Source organism: Limanda limanda, chromosome 1 (assembly GCF_963576545.1).
Source record: "Limanda limanda chromosome 1, fLimLim1.1, whole genome shotgun sequence".
Lineage (NCBI taxonomy): Eukaryota > Metazoa > Chordata > Actinopteri > Pleuronectiformes > Pleuronectidae > Limanda > Limanda limanda.
In genome coordinates, this window is record NC_083636.1 from 19,960,148 (window position 1) to 19,976,730 (window position 16,583).

Below are 16,583 nucleotides of genomic sequence, written 5' to 3' on the forward strand. Positions count from 1 at the left end.
GAGAATCTGCGGGTTGAGACGAACTTCTGACGTCAGCACTTATAAGCAATTAACATAGTTTTACAATGATTAACGTGTTTAGAGTTTCGAATGATCCATCCATCTGCCTGTCGCACTTTGTTCTTTTTCTTTGCTCTTCATTATCGTGCAAATATTAGAAAGAGGTGTTAAGGTGTTGATTCAAGTCTCACACATTTCATTTACAGCTTCCACAGCTTTTCCACATTCGGAGTTCAAAGCATGAACATACCAAGGTCTGACAAGGACCAGGACAGTAATGAGATCTTCTCTGGGACTATTACACTACTAGTTCTATGAGGAAAGACCATGTTACCTGGACGGCTGCTGTTCCTCCTGGAGATGAGGAACATGCCGTAGAGCTGTGAAGTGCTGTCTATGGTCCTGAAACGTTCTGCAGCTGTGGATGTTCCTCCACTGCCTCAACTATTCACTGTGCAGAGACTTTACTGAAGATCCATTATTCTGGCAGAAGGAGAAAGCTGCTGCTGCTCTACATCAGGGGTGTGGATCATGTAAATATGCTGCTGCTGCAACAACGGCTTATTGTTCTGGGGTTTAAAAAAAAGAAATAAACGATTCAGCAGAAACGTTTCTGACTCCTCCTTCCAGGCTAATCACCGCTGATGAAAGATATTCAATAAGATATTCCACTAATAAAGTTTTTGCCATTTTTTTCACCAGCTTTGCCAATTAGACATGGTCATGCTCTCCTGTGTTTCATACACACTGGACAGAACGGCACACAGGGAAACATAATGGACTCTGACAGCTAGACAACCAGGACTGGACAGGGACGTCCTCTGAGCAGAATATGTCTTCATGTAGAGTCCAAATGTACAAGAAACTGTGATTCTAGAGGCTGATGTTAAACCTGCAGTGTTCATCTTCCCTAGTTTTAGTTTTATTCCTCTCAGCTGTCACGTCATCCTTATCTTACGGTGACCTTTATAAATGTCAGAGCTGTGTAATTGAAACGAGAACCTGACGAGGCCGTTCATGTGTAGAAAGCTTGTTCCTGTCCTTCCTTGATCGATTTTCACAGATTGAATCAACTGTGGGAGGATCAAAGTAACAAATGTCTTGGTTGTGACGTTTGCAAAAGGTGGAAATAAACAGACAACGAGCCGATTCTATCTCTCTGCTGGAACATGGACCTAGTTTGTGTTTAACTCTATAAAGTGAGTCACGTTTGTGGGTGTGTACTGTGATGTTTTCTTAATTTTCTACCTGTATTTTCACATTTTCTCACTTTTATTGACTTTACTTTGACACCATTTGTTAACTCTGGAATCTTCACATCATCTCAGATTATTTGCGATACTGCTGACACGTGTTGTTCTGGTCGGAAATAACTGGATAAATAAAATATGCTGATTTGAATCTCAGAGTTACAGAATATTGTTTTTTTGTATATGTTTTGATGAGTTAATCATGAAAAAAAATGTGTACTTTAGACCCCAGTTAACCGAGGCAGGTGGCAGTTTGGTTCTAGCAGCTTTTGGTTAAACTTTAAGAGTTTTAGTTTGTGTATGAAAATGTCTCTCGGTCAGTGTGGGAGCAGTGGCAGCTTTAAATTATGTAGGTTGGACCTTTTTTCTTTGTGTGAGTTTTAATTTTAACTTTTAAATTAACCAACACTTTTATAGCTGCCACTGTATCATATGACTGAGGAGACAATAATTATGAATCTATTAAATAACAATAATTACAAATGTGCAATAGGCTAGTTACTTGAGTTTTGCTGCTCCTGTAACTCACAGTGCTGCAGAGCTGTCAGACCGTGCTCCCCCCACTCGGGGCCCCCTGGTGGCCCCTGAACCCTCCATTCAGCAGCTCGTACAATGAATCCCTCAACGCAACAAGAGGTTTTGCAGATTGTTTCTCTTCGTGGATCAAATATTTTTTCCTTATTTGTCAGAATCACAATATGCGGTAAAAGGGGGGGACACAAGCCACAGAATCTAAACTGGAGCCGCACAGGGAGGTTTTTCTTCTCGTTTCCCAGGTGCTGGTTGTTGTGTGTTCGGCGGCATGCTGCTGTCAGGAGGCACACGCCATCAGCCAGTTCAGCTCCGTGTCTCCACTCGACCACCACACAAAACCCATTCACTCATTTAAGCAGACACGCGTCCGGTGGTCGCCTCCGCCGAATACCTGTCAAACTCAGTTTTTCTCCAACAAAATAACCTGCCCAGTAATGTACTGCTGATAACTCCAGTGTAATCACGCCACTGACATTCCTTCCAGCTAATTTAAAGGTCAGCCATGGTATATAAATATTGGCGGTATGTTTTATTAAGAGACAACAAAAAGAGATGTGGGGCTTTCTCCAACTTTCAGCCAGTTTGTGCTCACACTCGCATTAAAATAGAATATTTAACCAGATGTTTTATAAAGTAGAATGACAAGACATTTTAATTGATTAAAAAAAAGCACTTTAGTTGTTTGTTGTTTCCAAAGAGCACTTGTTCTACCAGATGTACTTTTTGCGGCTGCAGGACTTTGTTTTCTTTTGTTTATTGTTCATATAGAAAAGGAAAGTGGACAGACAAGTGAGCAGAGTTTAGTTCGGAGTTGGCTGAAAGCTTTAAGAAGGCACTGGGTGTGGAATTTCAAGAAAGGAGTAGGAAATATTCGTGCGTAAAATGTGCGTAATCGTGCGTAAAAGTGTGGCTTCTTTTCCCCCTTTGTCCCTACATCGCCACACATGTCTTATATTCTTGCTCAATCACCCCCGCCCCCCCCCCTCCCTCATGTACCTGCCCACTGAAGAGACACACAGAGACAACAAGTGTCAACTTTAAATTCACCCAAAAATCAAGACATAGAAAAGAGATTCAGTAGCAAATCATTTTATTCTTGGACTAGAGTGTAGAAAATATGGTTATAAGACTTGTTTTTTCCACCATCAGTGTTATGTGCAGACAGTATAGAGCTGGCAGTATAAAGACACAACGCGTGGACATTGCGCTCTGTTTGGACAATAGCTGCATAAGTTTTTGATCATCGTGAAGTTCATGACATAATAACATGGTTTCTCTATTAAATAAGACACATTGGTGCTATAGAACAAAACGTCAGAGTATCAAACTCCTTCTGGAAACCTCGTGAACAGAAGAGCCAGAGAATAATAGACTACACGTCTACATAGGCAGGAGGTATTAGAAGCAACTTCGCAATATATAGACAAAATATATACAAAAACGATGTGTAAAAAACATCTATAAATCTCTTACATACAAAAATATCTTAATATATTTCAAAAAAGCGTTTCATATAGAATTTTATAGAATAAATCCGCGACTTGGAAGCATTTTCAGAATTAAACGGCTAAGTTTTGCCAAGGGTTGGTGTTCTGTGATTGGATTTAGCATAGTTGATGAGCGACGAGTTAAATAAAGTTTTTAATGTGCTGCTGAAAAGCGTGGATTCACTTTAGTGTTTTTTTATGTCAAGGGCAAATGCACAGAAGTTCGGTTTCCCACGCTGTCAGGGTTCCCGTCTTCTGTTAATCCTTTGGCGCTGATCTCTGGTCTGATTTCTCCCAAGTTTTCAGGACGTTCAGACCCCGTCTGTCTGTCTGTCTTTCTGTCTGTCTGTCAGTCAGGAGGACAGGAGGACAGGGCGTTCAGGACGCAGGGACCGAGACGCGTGTACAGTGCATCTTGTTCTCGAGGACACCCAGTCTCCTCCGGGACCATCCCAAGCGCACGACAACAGTCAATTGAGTTGATCCATATTTCTGTGGAGAGAACGAGAAAACGTTAAACGACTAATTCAGAGCATTGATCATGGTTTTATATTTAAATTTCTAACAGCGTCTGAATCACATCCTCGTCACATCTGGACTCACCTCATACAGATGCTCAGAACCAGTTGGCGAAGTCCAGCAGTTCCTGCTCCTCTGGACTCAGGGCGTCGTAGGAGCCCTCGTCAGATGAGTAGGAGGACACCGGGGAACCTGCCATGGAGTTCATGTCGGTGGAGTATCCCTGCGACATGCCGGGCGACAGGACCCCGGACTGGAAGGCTGCGCTCACCGCGTCGTGCTCGTCCAGCAGCTGCTGCAGGGCTCGGATGTACTCCACCGCGGAGCGCAGCGTCTCCACCTTGCTCATCTTCTTGTTGGCGGCTCCGTTGGGAACGTGCTCCCTCAGGGTCGCGAACCCGTTGTTGACCAGCTTCACCCGGTTCCGCTCCCTCTCGTTCCTGCGCGCCACGGCGTGCGGCTGCTGCTGCGGGAGGGAGTAGCCGAAGCCGGCGAAGTTGAGTCTCCTCTTGCAGCGCAGCAGCTCCGGGGAGGTGGAGCGCTGCCTCTTCGGCCCCTTGGAGCCGGACCTCCCGCTGTGCTGGCTGCTGCCGCCCGGGCTCAGCTGGAGGCTCTGCGCCGGCGCGGAGGAGAAGAAGCAGGCGGGCGGCAGGAGCTGCTGCTGGCTGAGGCTAATCTCCATCTTGGCCGTGAAGTCCATTCCCAGGAGAATAAAAAAAATAACTTATGAAGAAGTCAGGCGCTCTGGTGGCGGTGCGTCCCGCTCGTGCCGTTCACGTGGTGTGAATCATAGACTGTATATATATATACATGTATATATATAGTCTGTATACAGAGGTTTGAATCACAGAGGTGTGAATGGGCAGTGCGCTGGGCTGCTGCCTGGCGCGCTCCTCCAAGCTGCACTGACTCCTCGAGGAGGGATGCCACTGCTTTTCAATGCGTCTGGATGAGGTCTGGATGGGGGCTGGATGAGGGGGGGGGGGGTTTAGGAGCTGGATGAGGGGCTGGCCACGCCCTCGGGTCGCGTGGGTCCACCTTGGGCTCCTGCGCCGGTGCCGGTGCGTTACGCGCGCCGGACGCGTGCCACTTAAAGCACTAAACAAACAGTGGTGAGTTCCTCTTCTCTCCGTCACTCGTGTCAGGAGGTGCAGCTCCACGCAGAGAAGGTTCAGGACGCGGTGCGACACGGCACTAGAGTCAATGTGGTTTTACTTTCTTTTAAAAATCCATGAAATTTCGTTTGGCAACTTTTGTTTCGCTCTATTTCTTTGATTGTTTCATTATTTAACGGAGGAAACGTGAAAACCAGCTTTAGTGAGTTCAATCCGGAATCTTTCAGCAAATTAATGATAACTTTGGCCAGATATATCGAGCTTATTTATGTTGTCGTGTGAATATACTTCTCAAGTTACGATGAGCGTGTGACTGAAGTCACGTATTTACAGTCATCTGATGGAAACTCCTCGTCTCAGCAGCATCATCGCACGACTTTCACTTTGAGTCTGTTCGTGTCACTGAACTTCTTATCATTTATCTGAATAAGTGGAAGTTCCTGTTGATACTATAAACTTCCAGTTGTCTATAGATCAAAGACGTTTTTTAACCACAAAAATGATGATAATTCAAGATAAGAAATAAAACCTATTTTCTTCCATCAGCGAACCTCCACATTTCCAGCCTCGCCCGGAGTTTGGGTGGAGATCTGTGCAGATTGCTGCTGTTTCACTGTGAACGTTACAGACGCGTCTCATTTGAGAAACTATTGTGCATCAGAGGCCGGATTTTCCACTTTGATTAGAGCAGATCATCAGCCTCACACAGGCGGAACGGAGGGTTGTGAATCTGCGGAGGAGCTGCTGGGAGTTTGTCTTTGTTCGGGATTTGATCCACTCGCTGCGGTTACACTGTTCTGTTGATTACTGTCGCTTCTGAAAAAGTGGAGAATAATAAAACACGTTCTTTGAGCGCGGAACAAAACCAGGACCAAACTGTAACCCCCCCCCTCTCTCTCTTCCGTGCGTGCATCTGTGCGTGTGTGGGTGGGTGGGTGTGTGTAGAGTGTGCTCAGTAACACACAGAGTGAAAAAAGATACTCACTTCTCAGTTTTTACGCGTGGAGTTGTCTATGTGTGTCTCTGTGTTTGTGTGTCCTTCAGTGTGTGTGCACCATTCATTTCTGTGTGTGCGTGTGTACAATAAAACATCAGGCAACAAAGATGAGTCAGATCTGTAGTGTTTTCATTTTTCTGTTTGTCAGTTTTGTGCACATTTCTGTTCAGATTGTACGCACGGAGTTCTAATTCCAAATTAATGTGTGTGTGTGTGTGTGTGTGTGTGTGTGTGTGTGTGTGTGTGTGTGCGTGCGTGTATGTGCGTGTGCAATTAAACAGAGATAAAAGCGTCAACAAACAAATGTATGAAATCTGATTTTTAAGTCTGTGCGTAAGTTTTCAGTTTTTACGCGTTATTGTGTCCCCCGGTGTGAGTGTGTACTATATATATATTGTCAGTTTGTGCGTGTGTGTTAGTATGTGTGTGCAAATAGCCCCCCCCCCCCCTCCCCTTTCCCACCCTTTATTGTTGTGTGCTTGTGCACGCGCGTCCTGAAGAGGGTATTGTAATAAACTGTGCAATTTTTCAGAATCAGTTTTGCAGCCCTGGCCCCCACCTCCTATACACCCCCCCCCCTCCCCCTCCACCACCACCACCGCCAATACTTTCTTTTCTTTCCCTCCCCCCTCTTACACCCCCCCCCCTCTTTTTTTGGCCCAACAAGAGAGTTTAGAAAAGAAGCGTGGGTTCTATTCAGCCTCCCCCCCACCTCTTCCCCATCGCCAGGCTTTCTGAAACCTATCCATGCCCTGCCACTGCGATCCAGAGTCCAATTAGCGCTTTGTGAGGACTCTCTCTCTCTCTCTCTCTCTCTCTCTCTCTCTCTCTCTCTCTCTCTCTCTCTCTCTCTCTCTCTCTCTCTCCTCTCTCTCTCTCTCTCTCTCTCACTTTACTCGAGGGGCTTTCCAGTCATAGCTGAGTGTAATAATTAATATGACATCTGGGCGCCCAAGTTCCAATTTAACCACTTTCTGTGTTGTCTCTCTTTTCCCTCCTTCCTGTAGGGATCGTTCTCTCTGTAGAAGATAATAGAGGAAAGACTCATAAGCAGCCATTGATAGTATGTGTGTGAGGGATTATCATTCCATTGGTTTGTCATTAAAAACAGTTTTTACTCTCAGTTATGTTTAGATTCAGCAGGTGCATAATGTTTAAAGACTCATATGTTCAACCAGACTTCTAAGAGCAGTTACTCTTAACTTTTATCATGTATTTGTTTATTAACATACAAAATACATCTGTACAAAAAAGTTGCAACATGATGATTTGATGAAAGACTTCTTGAACTTGTTGTAGACTAAAAAAAGACTTGGACAGAGAACTGACAAATACCCATGAAGCCTATGTTTGGTTATGACATATTGGAAATTGTTCATCATATTGAAAAACAGACAATTAAATACAACATGAAAAGAAAAAGAATAATGAAATATATAAATCCGTCTCCCACACAAAAACAATGACTTTATGGCTTTATTCAAATGCAGATTTGTGTGATGGACTTCTGTCTCCTCTGAGATCTTTGTGTAAACATCTCCTCCCTCTTGTCTGTGCTCTCTCCATACAGCCTATGGCTCTATCGTGAGAAGATGTGAGAGAGCAGCGCCCTCCAGTGGACAGTAGAGGCAGCCTGTCAAGTGTTTTCCCCCCAGAGATCACAGCTTGTGATGAAACACTTGTGGAGAGAGTTTGAATCATCTCTAGATTAGAGAGTATTAACTTTGAACTTCTTCGGATAGATATGATAAGAGTCAAACTTTCCCCATGTGAGGTGTGACAACGTCTGTTCTGACCATAGACTGTATATATCTGACTCAAGGGCCTGACTCGTCTGTACCTGGATGAGGGGCCACACACATCATCCAGTACTGGGGGAAGTTTCAGCCACTTTAGATGAACAGCCTCTCACCCATCATCACCAGGGCTTCGTCTGATTGTCAACAAACCCAAATGTCTTCTCCTGAGACGAGGAGAACCAGGAGTCCTGCAGCAGATGATCTGGTTAGGACAGAGTCTGGATCCTAACACCATGGATTCAGTCTGAGAAGACAAGAGACACTGGGACAGAATTAACCCAAAGAACAATTGTGGAAAGTTAATTGATAAATAAAAATATTCTTGACATTATTTCTTACAACCACTTTGCCTTTAGCGTCTAAAACAGTCCCAGTACTGTTCTTTCCTATCGTGACATTCAAAGAGAATAATAAATATTTATTTAAATATCCAATCCTCTATGCAATAAAATATATGTTATAATACACGTGTATTAATAATATTAGAGGAGGGAGCAGTGGTAAGTTTCGCGAAACTGATCTTATTTTGTCTTTGCTGGGCTTCCGTAGACTTCAGGTCCCGTGGTTTTGTTTACCATCAGGGGGAGAGTGTGTGTATAGAGTCATTACTTATACACCTGTTTCTCTATAAATACGTGCTTATACTTACTTTTACTATATACATGTACTTATACAGGTTTATTGTATCGTGAGGCTAACGTCATGCTAACGTTTATTTAATCCTTCCCGGGAGCAAACAGTAGCTACGCTAGCTGTTAGCACCGAGCTAGCTCTCTGTGCTAACATGAGAAGTTAGCTTAATGTCTCTGTGGTTGTTATTAATAAACTTCTGTTAGCGATGAGATCTTTGAACTACGTGCAGAGGGTCAGTCTGGATTTCACCGGGACGTTGTTCCCTCACGCCATCTGTCTGGGGGACGCGGACAACGACTCGGTAAAGAGAATACGACACTTTAGATTGTTTATCATTATTCTTCCACAGCTTCAGCCTCATTTAAAGTGGATTTAAATTTAAAGTTTCCTCTGAATGTTTGAATATCGAGTCCAACAACTGTTAAAATACACGTGCAGATGATAAAGTACATATTTAAAAGTGCACTGTATTTTCAAGTTCCACTGGAAGACTTTTGCATATAAAGAAAACTTTAATTTAAATGTCAATTAAAAAATTCGTCAGTTATTTTAATGATGCAGAAATGTTGAGACAAACAGAATAGATCAAATTATGTCATATTCTAAATGTATTCGTCAAAAAAAAGGACCTTAACTTATATACATATATATATATATTAAAAAAAGACCCCAAAAAACAAACACACTGAGGCTAAATCCAGAATAAACAGAAGTTAGTTAAAAGAGGTGAATCTATGAATAATCATGAGGATGAATTGAAAGCATAAAACATAGTTTACCCTTCCATCCTGATATTGTTGTTGTCTCCTGAGGATGTGCAAACACTAGTTTACAGCTTCTCTTCCACATGTTATCATTTATTAAGATGATAAATTAAAAAGTAAAGTATGTCCGACGCGTTATGAAGATCAAAAGCAGGATAAGCAGCACGTTTCAAGTCATTTTTCTGTGGTGCTCTTAACAGCAGTGTTCATAATATAACTTCCTTGTGTATTAAAGCAGAATAAACAAGTTGTTGTCTCTTTTTGCTGCAGCTGAACGAGCTGGTTGTGGGAGACACCAGTGGGAAGCTGCTTGTGTATAAGAACGATGACCCCAAGCCCTGGGTCACACGCTCCTGTGTGGGGATGGTCAGTACTTTAAGATCACTGTCCTCAAAACTCTTGAGAGTGAATTTGATTTTATCTCACATCTGTGATTTGTTTTTTTGCAGCTGACGTGTGTCGCGGTTGGAGACGTGTGCAACAAAGGGAAAGTAAGGAAATTATGAATGAGCGGCAGCACCGTGTCAGGATTATTCAGACAGGGACGTTCTCAATGTCCTGTGTGTTTCTGCGTGTCTGTCAGAACCTGGTGGTGGCTGTGGGCGCCGAGGGCTGGTTCCACCTCTTCGACCTGACCGCCGCCGCTGCCAACAAATCGGATTCCTCCAGCCAGCACGATTCGCTGTGCTCCGACGACCAGCGGCCCTTCTTCACCCAGCACATTCCTGCCAACACCAAAGTCATCCTCATCAGGGATATCGGTAAATGTCGACGACCTCAACCTGTTCATCGTGTTTGTTTTAAAAAGATTTCGACTGCAGAGTGTATGTGTGTGTGTGTTTGCAGATGGGGACGGACGCAATGAGCTGGTGGTGGGCTACACAGACCGGGTGGTGCGAGCTTTCCGCTGGGAGGAGCCATCCGAGGGTTCGGACCTGGGAACGAGTCAGCTGGTTCTGCTGAAGAAATGGCTTCTGGAGGGTCAGGTACGCTGTCATCAAGTTTCACACTAATAGAGTTTTATTCACGCAGAAGGAGATATTTATCACCACTAGTGTTATTCATGGTTTCCTCTCATGCTCCAGATTCTTTGGTTTCTAATCAAGCTCCTGACCTTGTTCATCTTTGCCTAAGAGGCCCAAAATATAATTTAACATGAAGACATTTTTAAAAGATGATTTCCTTTGCTCTTGCAGGTGGACAGTCTGTCTGTGAATCCAGGTCCGGAGGGTTTACCAGAGCTCATGGTGTCTCAGCCCGGCTGCGGCTACGCCATCCTGCTTTGCTCCTGGACACAACAAGACTCCTCCAGCTCTGGAGATGATGCTTCTTCCACCCCTGGGAGGTAGACCCCCCCCCCCCCCTTCATAATACTAAAGTTATGTAAAGTGATTGGTTATTTTCTCTACATGCTTTGATTTCTCTGCTCTCAGTGAAGGGCCTTCCAGAGACATAGTTCTACATCTGACCACCGGGCGGATTCACAACAAGAACGTTTCCACTCATCTCATAGGCAGCATAAGCAAAGGTAGCAAACAGTCAATCCACGAGTTGTATCATATGGAAGATGGCCATAAATGAGATCTGAAAGATTTGAATGAACACATTTTGATCCACAATCCTTGTTTCTTCATCAGGTTCTAAAGAGGAATCTTCTAAATGTGGACTCTTCGCTCTCTGTACTTTAGATGGTGAGTCATGACTGGAGGTAATGAAAGAGAGTTCAAACATTATATATAACACAGGAAAAGACCATACATCATGTCATAGGGTCCATACATCATGTTTACTCCTCTGGTAAAAACCCAAGATGTGAAAGCACTTTTTATACGATCACTCATAAAACTCAGTTATTTGTGCAACGCGATAAAAGTCAGATTAGCATGTTATACATGAACTGGGAGTTCTCTAAGTACGACAGGTAGAGCATTAAACCCACAGCTTTGGTCTGTGGGTGTTTGCTGATGTGGAGGATCCTCCTGCAGACGCAGATAACTGTCAGCAGCTGGAGAGTCCATCAATATTTCAAGAAGAGTGGATCGGGGAGGGGGGGGGGGGGGATTATCCTCATCGCTGCCAGCAGCATTTATACAATCTTTCCTCTGCTGACTCCCCCAAGGGCCAACATACAGAAAATAAATGGTTTTACCAAACTGGAGTTTACATAATTTTAAAGGAGGATATTGGTGGCTGTATTTCAAATGTGTTGACAGTAATATAATGTCAGGGATTATTTACCACAGTCTGAAGGTGTCATAAATCCTGGACAACTGATCTTTATTCTTGTCTGTCCGTCTCTCGTTGCCTTCACCTGTCAAAGGAACCCTGAAGCTGATGGACAGCTCGGAGCAGCTGCTGTGGTCGGTGCAGGTGGATCATCAGCTCTTCGCTCTGCAGAAGCTCGACGTCACTGTGAGTTTAGTTTTTTTTTTTTTTTTTTTATGTAAAGATTCAACATAATGTTTATTTTAATAATAGAGATCAGTAAAAAATGTTCCACTTAATTGAAGACCAACATGTGCACATGTTTGTTTGGCTCCAGGGTGACGGCAGAGAGGAGGTGGTGGCGTGTGCCTGGGACGGTCAGACCTACATCATCGACCACAATCGCTCAGTCGTCCGGTTCCAGTTCGATGAGAATGTCAATGCCTTCTGTGCTGGTGAGACACAGATGATCTTTTTTTATCAGATCAAATTTTTGTAAGTGCATGCCTGTAGTTTCGAATAAGGGATCCCAACCTATTTTAACAATGATAATATACATTTAAAGGCATGTTCCCTCATCATGTAAGTTAAGGTTCAGTTACAAAATATGTCCTTCCTCCCAACACACAAGTGAACCTGGATAGAAGAGATAAAGAGAAGAAGGAAAGAGGGACTGAGAGAAAAGAGGGGGATGAGTATAAAGAGAGGAAGAGAATCAAAACCGAAGGAAAAAGGAAGGACCCTGATACGTCTCCTTCAGACACCACAAAAGATTTGAATTTATATCATCGTTATTTTCGTCAAATCATTTTGTTTAATGTTCAGAAACTCGTGACTCTTCTGTGGTGAAGGGTTTGTCCAGAATGTCAAGAATCTCATGTCGCCAGTAGGTGGCAACATGGAGTTACAGATCCACCCTCTCTTACACTACCCCTCCTCTCTCCACCTCTCCTCTCTCCTCTCAAATCGTTCTGCAGTGTCACAGTTTATCTCAGAGAGCTAATGGGACATGCACAGCAGTAAATGGATTAAAGAGACCAGACCATGTTTGATCTGGCTGAATCCACTGAGATATGTGTGTGTGTGTGTGAACAGTATGTGGATGAAAACGGTCCACACATTAGATCAGTTTCTGTTTGTGTGGGAGCTGACTCCAGCACAGAAACATATATTAGTAACCAGGCAGCGAAGGGCTGCTGATGTGTTCATTGTGATTCACAGACGCTGATCACATTGCTGCTTGAGTAAAGGCTGTGTGTAGTATACATAAATTCCGTGTTTATGTTTCTTTGTGTGTTGGTTGCAGGTCAGTACACGTGTAAGGAAGGTAAAAACAGCCCCTGCCTCGTGTACGTGAGCTTCAACAACAAGATCTACATCTACTGGAAGGTGGAGCTGGAGCGTATGGAGTCCACTAACCTGCTGCGGGTGCTCGAGGAGAAACCGGAGTTTAAACAGCACATGAAGGCGCTGGGAGTCGGTGAGTACGCAACTCAGTCATTAATTAGCCGATCCCATCCAATCCCATTGGCTATATAGTTAATTATGGCTTCTAGGGACACAGCCAATATTTTGGGGCTTCTGGTGTCGACAGGGTAGAACCTCAGTGACGTTGCATTTTCATATGTCCTCTCTCATACATAGTTTGAACTCTGGAGCAAAACGTAAGACGCAGGTCTGTTCACAACTGCAAGAATAGTAGAAAACAAACAGGAATTGATTGCATGCAACTGAAGGAAATCATAATGTACGTATACAGGAAGAGGCCGGGGAGGAAATAGATCAAGGGAGCCTCTACTTCAAAGCGTTGCACTCTGCATTCAATTCTATATAAATCCATAGCAAGTCGCTGAACTGAGCTGAGGAGACAGAAGTATTTTTAGAGGATCTTTAAATCCACAGGCGCACAGAACACAGAAGCCTCTGGTTCTTCTCTGCTTTTCATCTTTTGTCCTCTTCATCAAAGCATTGTCTCTGCAGTCCAAACACGAACCTCCTGACAAACACAATGTTTAACCAAGACAAATACTTTGGGTTAATGATTGCGATTGCACACAAAGGTTTTTCTTTTACTTCCTCTTATTTTCCTCTGTTGATGCTCTTTTGTAGTAGAACATTAATCTCACGTCTGTCCTTGTGCGTTTTGAGTCTTCATGCATGTCACAAATATTTCACAGGAGCAAGAAGGGCTGATTAAATTGCTAATTTGTCGTTGTGCCTTTTTTCCGGTCTGCATGGATGAGCAGACAGTCGAGCACTTCATGTCCAAAAAGCACGAGAGGAAAGCTACTTAGGGAAGAGGAGGAAAAAAGATGATGACACACAATCACATGATTAGCAGGGTTGCTGGGGCGTTACGAATGAGGATGAAAATGCAGGTTTCAGCAGATTTATATATTTTTTTGCTGTGTGGTAGTGGGGTTAGCGTAGCTTCCTGCTCCCTCGGTTAATTATTCAAATTCTGGGCCTGTTGTGTTTCTTTGGACTATGATTTCACAGGCGTGTTATCTAACCCACCGTGGAAAATGTGTGATGTAGCAGCCTAGGGACAAGGAAAGAGAGCGGAGCGGAGAGGAGACAGCCAAGGACAAATAATAAAAACGTGGAGTGTGGGGGGGAGACAATATTTGGCATTGTGAACATACATTTTAAATCTCTGCTTCAAGAAACCAAATTCCCATCTGAATAGTTTAAGATTTAATTTTTTGTATATATATTGTCATGAAAACAGAATGGGAAACTGTAATCTAGGTGTTTTGCTGCCTCACTGTGAAAGGTGAGTTATTGTTCGTTAATAATCAGCCTTCAGTCAAACAATGATTACGAAGAGTCTCTCAGGTTTTCATAGCAACGTGGGAAGCTTCCGTAATATGGACGATTCCCTTCTCCTTGACCGTTACCTTTAATATTTGATTGAGGAGTTCAATCACTAGTCTGCGTCGAGGAGTAAAAGTAACACGCAGCAGGTAACAATAGTGTTGAGCAGTGCAAGGTAAGAAATGGTTTTTTTTTGTTGACTGTGAAGCAGCTGCAGCAGGTTTTCAGTCAAATTAGATTCAATTTGCTGGGGAGGAAATTATCTCATTACGGTTGTGACAAGTGAGGCAAATGTGGAAAACCGTGAAAAATCTCAAGCCATTAGAGAAAGAGCAGAAATTAGAGAGGGAAATAAACTGCCAAACAAAAGACACGTCTGCTTCTGCAGCAGCTTTAGAGCTGGTTAATTAGCATGTACGTAAGGCAGGAGGGCAGGGAGGTAGATATAGGAAGATGGATAGCTAGGAAGAGGTCAGTAGGTAGGTAGGTAGGTAGGACGGGAGGTGTTCCTGGGTAGTTATAGATATATGTGGAGGTAGAGGTAGGTACATAGGTGGGTATATGATTTATTGGAAGTTGGCGAAGTAGGTGTAGGTAGTTAGCGCTACAGATTCTAGTGTGGCTTAAATGTAACAAATACATTGTGCTGGTTGAGTTTGAACTGTCAGCAGAGTCCTCATGATGTTCTTCTGCTCACTGCGTGTCTTGTGTCAAAGGTCATTACCACCTTTGTGTTTTCCCTCCACAGACACTGAGGACCCGGCGGCGGTGAGAGCACTGGTGGCCGATATTCTCTATAAGGACTCAAAGACGTAGCACAGTGGCACATCGGCACACTGTCTGTCCTCCTCCCTCACTGTAAATACTCTCTGAATAAAACCCTCTGTCTCCAGTGCTGCTGTGTCTGTCATTCCTGTTCCAGGTTCAGGTTTCTGATCACGGATATATGCCTGTGTCATTGGGTATTCTGTCCACCCGGGTCGTATTTAACAAGGTTTGGAGAGGAAGAGGAAAAACATGCAGGCGAAATGATAAACTGTTTTAATTCAGCTGTGAATGTGTGACATCTTGAATCGAGGAGCATCAGCAGAGGCATTGTTCCGCTGTCAGTCAGCACGGACAAGCTGATTAAAAAGAGCTCTCCCATCTGGGCCTTTTTTCATTTTCAGCCCTGCACTCGCTCTCGTATCATCTCAGAGATATAAAGCACCGAAGATATTACATAATGCAACATTGCAGAGTTGTTTGTCAGAGCCTGCAGGGTTTGATGAGTGGAGGAACGGGGGGAATCACCCACTGCTCCCGGTGGGAGGATCCTATAACCACCTATGTAGACAGCCTCTCTTCTTCTATGCAATATAAATGAGTTACTGGGGGTGTTTGTGTCTGTAAGAGCGACGGTGTTTGTGTTCCTAAGAATAAATGCAGGCTCAGGTGTCCTTCAGACGTCTCTGTTCCTGCCCTTTAGAGACATGTCGAGGGAAGGCTTTGCTTACAGGACCCCCGCTCGTTCTTGCTCAGTCCTCTAAATACGCCTAATTTTCTTTCGTCAATATCCGCGATTAATTAATTCCCCTCGATTGGTCCCTTTGTCCAGATCCATGCCAAAATGTAACCGGTTCTTACTCGGCTCGTGTGCCATCCTTCTGCCAAGTTTTTATGGAAATCTGTTCTGTAGTTTCTGTGTAATCCTGCTGAAAATCAAACAAGCAAACCAAGAGACAGACAGGGGAGAAAAACCTGGAGCTCTACACTGAACAAAATTAACCAGAAATGATCTCTCTCTATAAATCCACTCCTGTTAATCTCCATCTCATCTGTTTTTGATAGATATCATTTTAATAAGGCTTTTTAAATTTTCAATTACAGTAAATCACATTCAGCCGGTTTCACCTCACTTCTCGGAAAGGGCGCAGATGTTCTACAGGTTATATTACGATTCATTATGATTATATCACGGTAATTGAGAGTGTTGATGTCAAGCAGTCGTTTACATTGGATGAGTCATGATGGACTCAACCTCAGTGGATATTATATAAACACAATGATTTCTGTTATTTCACACAATCAGCACATCCTCTGATCGGCTGCAGTTTGTCCTTATATGAGCTGAACGTTCTTCTGCATGTGGATTTAGGACGATGAACAAACATTCAGCTGTTGTTTCCCAGAGCAGACGTCAGCATGTCGAGTATGAAGAGTCCTGCCTAGTCTCCAGTATGACTGTGACTTCTGCTCCGATATTTTCCCATAATATGAAATACGTTTGACCCGGGGACGCAACCACAAAGGGGCTCCGACCCTGTCGTGATCCAACCGACCTTTTAATGCGTGCATGGATTTGTCTGTAACTATTCTCGGCCACATAATTTCTTGTATTAAATATAACTGGAACCCACGTTGACCTTTTTTAAGCAGCAAAACTGGAAGAAGTCCCACAAAGGATATAACCTCCAGAGAGAG

The 16,583-nt window shown here is 43.6% G+C and overlaps 3 protein-coding genes across 6 annotated transcripts in view; 2 read left to right on the forward strand and 1 right to left on the reverse strand.

Moving 5' to 3' along the window:
* LOC132999475 (histone-lysine N-methyltransferase 2D) overlaps positions 1–1,401 on the forward strand; it is a 56,890-nt gene extending 55,489 nt beyond the window's left edge. For all 4 annotated transcript variants that reach the window (XM_061069160.1, XM_061069177.1, XM_061069168.1 and 1 more), the window contains exon 17: positions 207–1,401. The gene's annotated coding sequence lies outside the window, so the exon portion shown is untranslated. The remainder of the gene's footprint in view (positions 1–206) is intronic.
* A 2,486-nt stretch (positions 1,402–3,887) lies between these two features.
* Positions 3,888–4,490, reverse strand: ascl1a (achaete-scute family bHLH transcription factor 1a). Its single transcript, XM_061081054.1, has one exon. The coding sequence runs from the start codon at positions 4,488–4,490 to the stop codon at positions 3,888–3,890; it is 603 nt and encodes a 200-aa protein (XP_060937037.1).
* Positions 4,491–8,257: 3,767 nt separating this feature from the next.
* On the forward strand, positions 8,258–15,015 carry itfg2 (integrin alpha FG-GAP repeat containing 2). The gene is made up of 12 exons (XM_061071963.1): positions 8,258–8,635; positions 9,369–9,464; positions 9,548–9,589; positions 9,682–9,859; positions 9,945–10,084; positions 10,295–10,443; positions 10,532–10,626; positions 10,736–10,789; positions 11,419–11,510; positions 11,641–11,758; positions 12,610–12,783; positions 14,869–15,015. The coding sequence occupies exons 1-12, from the start codon at positions 8,540–8,542 to the stop codon at positions 14,934–14,936; spliced, it is 1,302 nt and encodes a 433-aa protein (XP_060927946.1). The 5' UTR covers positions 8,258–8,539; the 3' UTR covers positions 14,937–15,015.
* The last annotated feature ends 1,568 nt before the right edge of the window (positions 15,016–16,583 follow it).

Coding starts and splice junctions, on each gene's coding strand:
- ascl1a (XM_061081054.1), bottom strand. CDS start 4,490: ATGGACTTCACGGCCAAGATGGAGATTAGCCTCAGCCAGCAGCAGCTC.
- itfg2 (XM_061071963.1), top strand. CDS start 8,540: ATGAGATCTTTGAACTACGTGCAGAGGGTCAGTCTGGATTTCACCGGG. Junction 9,465..9,547: donor CACGCTCCTGTGTGGGGATG/GTCAGTACTTTA, acceptor GTTTTTTTGCAG/CTGACGTGTGTCGCGGTTGG. Junction 11,759..12,609: donor TGTCAATGCCTTCTGTGCTG/GTGAGACACAGA, acceptor TGTTGGTTGCAG/GTCAGTACACGTGTAAGGAA.